The 11,776-nt window shown below is 39.9% G+C and overlaps 1 protein-coding gene across 1 annotated transcript in view; it reads right to left on the bottom strand.

The window, feature by feature from the left end:
* The window catches only part of ntrk3a (neurotrophic tyrosine kinase, receptor, type 3a), a gene marked incomplete at its 5' end in the record, with an annotated part of 111,933 nt that extends 103,539 nt beyond the window's left edge, over window positions 1–8,394 (bottom strand). The window contains 3 exons of the mRNA XM_079450925.1: window positions 5,447–5,518; window positions 7,713–7,787; window positions 8,390–8,394. Coding sequence (XP_079307051.1) covers window positions 5,447–5,518; window positions 7,713–7,787; window positions 8,390–8,394 — 152 coding nt within the window. The remainder of the gene's footprint in view (window positions 1–5,446; window positions 5,519–7,712; window positions 7,788–8,389) is intronic.
* Window positions 8,395–11,776: the final 3,382 nt, after the last annotated feature.

An 11,776-nucleotide genomic window follows, 5' to 3' on the forward strand; every position in this document is an offset into this window, starting at 1 on the left:
TTACAATGCATTTGAGGGTTCCCCCAAAAATCTTCATTTACTCACCCTCAAGTTGTTTAAAATCTGTCTACATTTCTTGGTCTGATGAACACACATGAACAAACAGTTCTTGGCTAACATGACTTCCATAGTAGGACAAATGTATTTACAGGTTTCTTTGTTCTTTGAAGAAATGTTGAAGAATTTAGGTCAAACTGTCGCTTTAACATACCTTTACCTATGTAAAATATTTAAGGGCTATACTAAAAGATTTCTTTCACACAGGGAAGGGGTGTCAAAATCTGGGTCATCAACTTAAAACAGTTTAGAAGGACTTATAGAAGAAGACTAATGGAATTCGAGGGAGAGCACAAGCTTTTATCACATATTAAACCATCACTGTCACATACATTGGCATTTAACTCCAGATTTTTTTAAACGAGGATGTGAACGACTGAAGGATGGATGCATTAGAGCTGCTGCGGTATTACAGCGGCAAAATCTAAATTTCCTTGTGAAGAGGGACAAATGCGCATGGCACTGCATGCTACAAACCCACAGCAGGCCTATCGCCACCCACAGCTCAGTGCCACTCCACCACACACACAACAGTTTGTTCCGTGGGAGTCTGGATGAAATCTGGCCAAAGGCCGCCCTAGTAACCCTCCCATCTCTAACAGTGACGGATGTGTGATCTCTGCACTAACCCGGCATTTCATTTCACATGTACTCATTTCATCTCAGTCGATATATCAGCTTGAGCCACATCCAGCGATAATTAAACATCAAATTATTCACAATACGCAAGTTCTCGCCAAAATGATGAAACACTGCACATCCAGACATTTGTGTAAATCATGTAATTTTGTAACCACCTTTAGAGGAACCACCATTGAAACCTGTGGTCTGGATAGATCAAATGGAACAAAATGAGCGCGGGGAAGATAAAGAGAAGGAAAGGACATAAAATAGCGAAGAATGATAGCCAGAGACACAAAGAAAGAAACAGCAAGAGAGAAAATGACTCTGCAGTGATTGCAGAATATACGAGATTTGGGGACAGTGAGTACCGCACATATTCAAAAGAATAGAACTTTATGACCTCTACAGACAACTGACTTTGTCTGTGCCACTCCGCTGCGCTGGGTCTTAAGGGGACAGTCTTTGAAAAGTTTGTGATGTGGAATTGCAATGCATCATGGGTCGTGATGAGCGATGGTCTCATTGCCAGGATTCATGGGCTCGTAATGGGAAGTAAAATGAGATGAATAGAACAATGTGAAATCCCGTAGGCCAAAATATGATGTAACTTCTGTCTGAATCCTCTGCGTTTTAACCTTTTTGGGAACTCATTTGAACAGACTTCAAAAGGAGACATTGCAAGGGCCATGCACTACTAGTTTAGGAACGCTAGATTCTGAACTGATTTCCTTGTAACACTTAACAATAAGTTAAGATTCCTTTATAATAGTTGATGCATTACAGACATGAAAATGAGAGTTATCAGCATTCTTTGTCACTAATGCTAAACAAATTGAACCCTCTAACAAAGTGTTATCATCTCAATTTGTACCTTACTCACGGCTTCAGATTTACCTTCAGCCAATCATGTTCCTTAAGCTTCAGATCACATCTGACACAAATGAATAATGCAATAACGCAAATAACACCTTGCGGAAACGCAATTAGTCAGTCGAAAGCTGAAGTCTGCATTTCACACACCTCCCCGAAATCACAAACAGGCATCATCATTAATATCTGATTTATATTTCAATGAGCAAAAGAAAAAGGCGTCAAACTTTCACCAAGCCAAATAAAGCTCTCGTGGGGCATCTGGGCCTTCCAAGCCCACGGAGACGATGCTTTGTATCACCATTACTGATGAGCGTCCCGATTCGTTTCGGGGACGGGAACACGGCTAACTGACTAACCACAAAGTCAAAGGCTCATATTGGAGTCCTTTCACAGAGAAGGAAAAGATGTAAGTCGTTTTAGCGCGCTTCTCCCGTTGTGAGGGGAATAAAACAGCAGCCACATCGACAGTGGCATGAATAAATAATGCCATCTTAGAAACAAAGATAGAGTGAAGGATGGATAGAGGGGGAGAGAGAGCGATGGAAAAAAGATTAAAACACAAGGTTTGCATGGCAAGGCCAGAAAAAGAACAATAGGAAAGAGAGTCTACGAGTGACAGTTTGTAGAGGAAGACAAAGCTTGAAAAACTAAAAAAGGGTGATAGAGAGAAAGTTCAAGGCAAACTGGCATGAGGCTGAACAGCTAGGGTTGGAGAGGAATGCCAAAAAATATCCTGCAAGCATCGTTACAGCATGTCCGAAGCAGGCACAACATGGTAGGTTTCAGCGTTAAGCAATTTATCTGTTCACACTGGAGGCAAAAGTTTGCGCAATGCGGCACAATAACAGCCAATCAGATCATATTTGGTGATTAATGTGCGGAGCAATCTGATGCGACAGTGCTGGAGTAGAAACCAAGCGACATGAAAATGTTTGTTTTAGAAAAAAAATTATGATTACAGTTAGGGATATCACAATATACCGGTTGACAATAACCGTGATATAACAGGGGGGGGAGTTGGAAAACACACCGCTAATAATTGATTTTTTTTTTCTATACTGTAAAATAGCATAAGAGAGATTTATCTTCATTTTTAGTTTTTTTATTGCTTAAATTGTTCGCGATACATTAATATGCATATTTGTCAACTACTCACATCCTATGTGAAGTAACGTGATAGTCAAAATGTGCAACTTACTTTTGCTTAAATTACGCTTTTCAAACAAATACTTTGACCGAATACGCGAAAGAATCAACACCACCTTCAAACAATCCATAAAAAAGCAATCTCTCTCTGAAGACTTTGCGTTAGTGACATTTCGGTGTGGGGGAGGCGGTGAGAAGCAGGTGGGTTTAATGAGTTAGTCTCTGGTCTTCCACTGCCATTCCTCACAGGAATAACCTTTACAACTTACAACCATTCCTGAAGACATTTTGTGTCCTCTCTCATCTCAGCCAATGAAAAAAGACTCTCCTCCAGAAACCCATATGGCAACCTTTCATTTCACCACACATGGCCAGTAGACACATGAAAGCGAATGCCTCACTTCACAAAGAAGGTAGACCAAAGCCGGTTGAAAGCAATAGCCTCTTGTATTGATTTCTTTGTCTTTTATCTAAAGTGGGCTGAAAACAAATTTCCTTCAGCGGCCAGGGTTCGAAAAACAAGGAACAAACATGCAGCAACAGCACTTTTAACAGAGAGGTTCTTACCGCAAGGGTCGAAGATTCACTAGAATCTCTAGTAACTGCCAAAAAGTCAACACTGGATTTATCTCATGCATATGAGTTTGTGTTGGTATTGCGCAACTGCATCATTTTCAATATACATAATTCATAAAAATAATGCGTTAACCATGTCTCCATTAGAGTTAGAGATGAGATCTTAATGTTACAAACTTAACTCAACAAATCTACTTAAATCCGGATTATTTTTGTCAAAACATTCGTTCCGCTCCTTACTCAATGTATGTCTCGTTTGTATCTATTACATTTTCTTCTAAGCAAATTTAGGAGAAACGCCCGAAATGTAATATTTAAGTTCATACCGAAAGGAAACTGTGAACTCCTCCGGGAAGTCACAAAGAGCTAAAGTTAAGAACTACCAAAAAACCCTACAATTATAGTTTTGAGACAAACACTGTTGAGCATTGACATTTAATCGGTGAAGAGTGATACTTTCGTTTAACAAAACATAACTGTCTCCCTCTGCTAGCTGTCATTGTGTGTATTGATCCAGAAGGGGAAAAATGCATTTATTATCACTCAAATCATCAGACCTGCTGGAGTCATAACTTAAGTTCCCTGTGAGAATATAGCGCTGATGTATGAATCATCCACGTCAAATGTTAGGGGCACAAAACAAGCGGATTGGCTCAGAACACTGCCGTTTTGTTTCTGGGGACCTGACTTGCTTCTTTGTCGTGAACGAAAATCTCAGAGATTTTCTCACTCGTAAAAGTCAGTGCTCTGTGGAGGCGAAAGACCACACATGAGAGTCCAAATAGAAACTATGGTTTACTGTAGCCTTCTGGGTCACATTCTGCAGGACACTGCCTCTCTAAATCACATGCACAGACAGTTCATAAATGCCCAAGGGCGCTCAGAGAAAGACATACCAATGTCTTGCTCACATTGACCAACCAGAAGTATCTGGACACTTAAAGGGATAGCGTACCCCAAAAAGTGACACTGTTTATTGACCCTTATAAACGGCATATTTTCAGACAACTGTCCACATCGTTGCCGAAGGTTGACAAGATGCTCCTGCACAACCTCCTAAAGTCTTTACCCTGGAAATATGTACTGACAAATACATGACACAAAGGGTTTTCAAACATTCGCGGAGCGTTCGCCAACACATACACACAATACATTTGAATATGCGTAGGTTTATGACAGCTAGAAAATAAGAAGTGCATTTGCAGGCTGTGATGGACAGCTCAAATTAGGGCGCTCTTTGTGGAGGTGACAGTACACCATTCCATGTCCTTTCTGCAGCTCACCGGCAGGAAATTGGGAAATAACAGAGCTGTCACACTTATGCTATTGAGCATTCATTAAGTAAATCATCTCTCGGCCTCCCTCCCTCTCATGTTTCTTCATTTCATCCCCCTCCACGACTCAGCCCAACCTCAAACAACCTCTGTTTATACAGCGCACATAACAGGGGGTCTTTGCCGACCGAAAGAGGAAGTCGAAAGAATTTATTCTGCGGTTGAGCCAATTATCGAAAGAATTAATTTCGGTCAAGCGTTGTAAAACCATTAAACGACTACAGACAATGATGATGTATTAACAACCCTTTCGCATGGTTGGTCTTCTGAGATTAAAAGAAACTCGCGAGGACACTTGCAAGCTCGAGGCTGCTGGAGGTGCTCAGCAACAATGTTGGGATGTGTACATTTTTCTAAAATTTACTTTCCCAATGTGTAAAAGTGCTATCCTTGCATAATATAAAAAAAACGAATTGCAGTAGATCGAAATGGTTTGCACACAATGTTTTTCCTAATAGAAATGCAACTTGGAAAAAGTAACGTTATTCCAAAACTTGTTATGCGATTGTGTGACATGCAATATTCTAAACACGCTATAATTAAATCTCCTTATTAACTGCGGAGAGCTCTATCATTGTATATTATGCATGGAAGGCCAGGGCATTTCTTGAATAAGGAGGCTATAAGAACAACCACGATACAAGGCACAGCAACCAAAGACACAAAATGCATTGTTCCCATTTGCTGAACACGGCCTACTTAAGAAGATTTACAGCCTGCTCTGGATGAGCAGCAGAACCCGATCTATCTTCAGCAATATGATGGTGGATGGGTCTGAAGGAACAAACAATGAACTCATGAAATGACGTGTTTAATAAGAAGATCGCAGAACTTACATGTAACGCAGGTGGGGGTTCTTAGCAAACGCTCGTGGCTGAATCACACGCAGGTTGCAGTTCACAATGCTCCTGGAATACAAATGATAAACATGTGTTAGTTTTTTTAGCAAACAATGACGTGACTTTTTTTCCAAGCTCAATAGATGGGATCTGTTATAGCCAATGTTCCCTCTACTCATATTGATGTACACTTTGCTTCAAAAGTTTTGGGTGATTTGACTGAAATATTCGGAAAGCGTATTCTCAGATGAAACACATTTTATACAGCATTTTGTTATCATTTTATTCCATTTTTTGTAGACAAAAATGTAATTGTGACTGCACATTGATTTGATTAATAAGAAAACCAACGTTTTATTTAAAAAGAAAAGAAAATGCATGACCTTGACCTTTGTTGGCGTCCATAGTGTCAAAATGAATCTAAATGTTCTGTACTGTTTGTGAATACAATTACTTCATCATAATCTCACTATTTAATCAAAACTACATCTAACTGCACACGATAGACATGCAAAAGGTCCTCGGTTGAAACGCTGCCCATTCAATTACCCCTGATTCAAGAAATCTTCCCTGTTTATCATATCATTTTCAGACTTCCCTCGACAGTGAATTGTGTTTTTGTCTCTGTAGGAAGCAGAGACCATGCGTGTGCGCAGCTCAGAGTGAAACCAATGCAAGACTGTAACCATGGAAACTTTAATGCTACATGTACTACAAAAACAACATCAACCACCTGTGGCAAATAAAGATTAGGTTATGCTAATGTCAAATGCATCGCTAGGTTGCTCTGATTAGCCTAAAACATCCTGAAAATACCTCATTTTAAGCAAATGGTGGGTCTTAGAGGAGGTCAGCTGGAAGGAGTGTGAAGGACCAGTTCACGTTCATCATTTTTAATGGATGTGATAGCGGTGAAGAACTAACCGGGCCGCTAATTGCCTAGCCGGCTAGCAGCGATGTCAGAAGGGGAAATGTGGAAGTAAAGGGAGAAAAACCTCATCTAATCTTCTCTTACAATCTATCTTCTCTCCTCAAGGAATGCCATTAGGGGCAAAATATCATCAGGAGCCTGCATCCTTGCTCCTGGAGTTATTTACCCAGGCTGCTGGAATCAATTCTGTATATTGAAGAATGTCTTTCCTGAAATGTTTATTTGCACGAGTACCCTCATCTCTTGTCATTACAGGCACGTGACTGAGCCAATACATCAAAGTATTGCTTTTTAGCATCAGGTTGGAGAAGAAACACGATGCTAAACAGGAATAGGGCTAATCATCAAATAAGTTATTATGAAATTAACTTATTATCAAAAAATAAGTAAGAAACGGTTCTTAGGAGAACCTTTGAGTATACTCACCTGCACTTTTATGTTACAAACAGAGATGGCGATATAGAGGCAACATGTTTTGTTAATATGCATTGCAATGCTTGCTTACTTTACATACAAAGTTGTCCTGTTTGCACTAAAAATCACAATGACTCATGCACGCTGTACTAGATTGCGAGTTTGAATTTCACCCAGCGGCGCAAGTTTTACTTCACATTCATTTCTATTAACATGCATTAGAACGCATAGAGTTCTTTAATACACTGGCCAAGACTAGAGGACATTTCACAAGCTTAATGTGACCACACCTTCACCGTGAGAAAAAAAACCCTGATCCTTCTCAGCCCAGCAGTCTTTCTAAATTGGCAGACTGTGATCAGGTACTGCCACGTCCCCTCAAGTCAAAGCACAAGTAGGAAGTAGCTTTGTGCGGATGGGAGTTAACAACTAATGAGAACCTTATTAATCATTGCTCTAGGTCTTCATTAACAGACAGAGCTGTGAAAGAAAGGGGGTGGAGGGGCTCGTGAAAGCCCTACTTCTGTGGAGCCAGGTGGAGAGGAGACGGTTTAAAAGTATGGTCACAGCTGACTGGATGAGGTAAAGCGAGTTAGCCTCCATCTCGTGACCAGATGGATGGTGTAAGGGGGTATAATTAAATTTTCTGGCTTCTTCAGCGGCATTATTTGATCATTTTAAAGCAGGCCTCGGGGAGCTAGGAAATCATTTTGATGCCGCTATGAAATTCGTCGTGCTAGCATGCTAGCACTCTACAGATGTCACATCAAAAAGGAATATCTTTGGAATTTAACTTTCGGTGATTTGAAGTGTGGCGACATCGCTGGTTTTAAAGCTATTTTGGTACGCTTGTTATCATGGTGTGTTCAGTGAGATAAGCGATGTGCTAATAAGGGGTTTGTCCATTACATCACTTACAGTCTCTGAAGCCCAGTGTACAGCTCCATGTCCAAACCCGTCAACATCTGCAGGCCCGACCAGTTCTCAATATGTCTGTAAAAGAAATCCAGAATAGAGAATTAGAAGATGTTCGTGCAGTATTCAGGAAAATTGGGGGAATGATAGAGAACATTTTAGTCAATCCTTCTAGTTTGTTAAGATGGTAAATGTCTTTTTTTTTTAAGCATACAGTAGTAACTGGATTCTAGCTGGTTCTTCGTTGATGTAAGATGATCAAAGGCCGGTTGACCAGCAAAACCAACAAAAACCCATGTGACCACCAGATAGTAGATTTGTCCCTTTTTGAATTTAGGTGGTCTACCAGCTTGGATCACATAGAAACCCATCAGCACGTTTTATCGGACAAACAAGATAGAAGACGATTTCAACAAACTGTGACATTTGACAATTTTATAGAAATATAAAAAGTAGAATGTTACATAAGTAATATATATACAAATATTTTAAAATAAATAAATATACAGTAATATAAATGATCAAACACGTCGCATTATAGAATAAACAATAAATTGCATTAAAAGCTTTATGAATAATTGTCTATAGGATTTTCTTTGTACTACTATAGTTCAGGCTCTTTCCAATTTTATGTACAAAAAAAGGAATTAACATTTAAGGAAACCAAAACAACCTTTCACCTCATCCTTGAATATAAAAATAGAGCATGTTCATGATTTGTATTTAAGCAGCTCGATATTCATGCCAACGGATGACTGAAATAACCAGACCTCTTCATAGCAGCTGTGATGAGAGCCAGCTGGCTTCATCATTTCAGAGTATATGAATTAGCACCCATTACAACACACAGTCTGATTAATACATGTTTTCAGAAGTTTCGCCAACGCCATAACTATGTTTCTAGAAGTTTCCCCACCGTTTCGCCACCTCAAACACTGTGGGCTTCCTCTGCTAAACACTGATAAACACAGACGCTTGTAGTAAGACAACGAAGGAGGAAAATCAAAGCGAAAGGAGACTTTCTGCTCTGCGCTTCGTGTTCTTTTAATGGAACATTCAGTTGTGGTTTTCTAATGCCAGTCATTTATATGTTTATTCATTCAACCTCTATCATTCAGACATACTGTATGGGCCAGCCTCAAATATTAAAAGCACAGAGAGATCGTAAGTATAAGATATTCTGTACTGTTCTAGATGAAGAGCATATTTTTCCTTACAAGAGACTTATTTCATTGTTTAATTCAAACGGATAAAGGGGTTTAAAATGTATTTTTTGAAATTCCATGCATGTACTTTCAATATGGCTACAGTAGTATTCCTAGTAACGGATTCTGGGTAATTTGGTTTCAGATTGAAGACAAACAGAAACTCTTGTCAAATCATTGCATTCCGTGGGATGTGGTTTTGGAACATTTAGGTTTGAAGGACTTTCCTGGCTGCAGAAACGTATTTTCTAGTGCCAATGACGGTTCAGATATCAGGCTGCAACTGCAACCAAGCATCTGTCTTCAGAAATCCAATGTGCCACAGAGTAAAATCTGAAGATATTTCAACTGTACTGTAGATGGACAGTGTGACCCACAGACCATCGGTGTTATTCAGTTTCATATTCAGATCATTTCTATTCTTTAGTCAAGCCAGACTGAAAGTATATCTTGAATTGGAATGCATCTCGGGTGTATTCACATGGGATAGATTACATATTACTTTTGTGTTTGCATCATCCAAATAATTCTTGACATTTTCGGAGAAATTTGACAGATCATTCCGTTTCCTTCATTCTGACAGATAAAAAATACGGTATATGTTCTACTGCATGGCCCCATTTTAGAAATGCATGAAATAACATTTTAAAGAAATACAGAATTACAGAATTTTACTGTAGACTGAAAATAGAGTCTAATAAATCAGGTACAAATGGATATATTTGTAGCCCAACTGCATCAGATAATATAAATGCATTTGCATGTATACCTGGATTTTGAAGTGCTGTCCCATTGATATCCTTGATATCCTTAAATCAACACATTAATACCAAGTGTCAATAGACTGTTAAAAAGAAAAGCAATCCTGTAACAACCAAATAAAATCTTCCCAACGTTTGCCTGCAAGCACAAAAACACAGACACGAATTGTATCCCAGGGCACCTAGTTCACCATTACTGCGCTCCCTAATCATGTTCACATTTCTGACTAGTTTAAATTACCCACGATGCAATTACACCTAACCTAATGAGAAAGCTTTTAATTGAGGAGAGGACTACCACACCCCCAGAGAGTTTCTGACTCATGCAAATTCACGCACATGCAGTTTGCTGTCGTGGAACAATGGCCCCGCCGCTTTCCACATCGTCTAATGGGAACGTCCGCCTGGCATCTGCCGGCTGGTGACAGACATCCTATTGGAGCTGGGGAGGCCATTTTTCGACGCTCCTGAAGGAGTCACAACTGGAGGAGTCTTGATCACTTATTTATCTCTGGCACTTAACGCCGAATGATTTAAAACTTCTGGGATTTGCCATCGTGTCATGCTCTCGATTCTGTCAGTTCAATCATTCACTGGCTCAGGCGCTTCTCTCTCTGTCTCTCGATCACTCATTCTCTCTCTCTCTCTCCCTCACACACACATACACACACCCAGACGTTGTTTTTCTTGACACGCTGTGTAGCAAGCAGCTGCACGACATCCATTTCCAATAGCTGTGCCCAGGAAATTACAAGCCGCCCTCCATCTGTTGCAGGCATCAGGTTTTCTGAGCTTGGATTGCACATATTTACATCAGCCGTAGAAATTTAACAATGTACATAACTTGAACATGCCTTTGATCGGTGTGTTCATGTATGTGTATGTAGGAGTACGTGGGTGTAATTTGGTAGATTTAGGATATAAAAAGATAAAATGTCGTGCAAAAGACGCCTGCTAATGGTTACAATGCCACTGTCATCTTTATTGGTCAAATAGTAAGTGACGTTAACTGTAATGCTGGGTTCACAACAAACGCGAACAAGCAACTTCCACGTTCTTTGTTACTCGAGGGAAAAGTTCGTTAATTTTGCGTGAGTGATGCGAAATGACAAATATTTTCTAACTTCGGGGAAGACGATATTGACCCGATTGGAATCTTTCGCACCGCCTGCCTCGAGTTCGCGTCTGCACGCGCAAATCCGCATTTGGTGTGAACCCAGTGTAAGACTAGTGTTCCGAGACGCACTACGCATGATACTTGGTTATCAGCTGACATAATAAGACAATCATCATACGTTTTTTAGTGCATGTCAGAATTTCTTTCAGCAAAACAGATTTTGCAGACTGAGCTTAAATTAGTAGTTGAAGACCGAGAAGGATCGAAGTTTGGCGGGTGGCAGGTGGCAGGTGGTGATTGACTGGATGCATCTGAACATGTGCAGTTCGTTTTTTCTCCCCCCTGTAACTAATTGACAGATCGACTAATTGATGGCTGAATCGATCGCGTTGTGCGGTTCCTAAATGACCAGTAATGAGTCAGAGAGGTCGATCCAGAGTGTCTGGAGAACAGGTACCTGAAGGAGATATCCTGTGGCCTCGTACTCTTAAATTATAGACCAATTTGTCTCCCTTCACTCTTCGCATTCATGCATCTTTTGGGAGGGGAGGGACGAGCGCGAATAAAGCAATCTTGCATAAGCATCCATGAAATGTACATGTTTTACAGCAAACATTCACTAGGGCTAAAAGATTCCTCAGACAGATGCAGAATCATTTCACTTTCAGTACGGCTTGTTTGTTTGCCGAATTCAAAATCTTCTTTATAGTCAAACTGACATTTTATAGGCAAACTGACACTTTATGACATGTACTCTCATAAGATGTGAAACTGTTACAGAGAAAGCTCAAATTCATTTAAAACTGCTGTTTAAAAAACTGTTATTTTAGGAAATTGCTATTGTAAAGGAAAGCAGAGTTGATTTCTTAGCTCATATTCATTTCCAGCTATAAAAAGCACCTGTTTCCTTATTTTACAGCAAAACTTAACATGTGCTTAACATTCCCACTTCAATTCTTAAAGGTATACTCCACCCCAAATGAA

The sequence above is a fragment of the Barbatula barbatula genome (assembly GCF_947034865.1).
Source record: "Barbatula barbatula genome assembly, chromosome: 25".
Taxonomy (NCBI): Eukaryota; Metazoa; Chordata; class Actinopteri; order Cypriniformes; family Nemacheilidae; genus Barbatula; species Barbatula barbatula.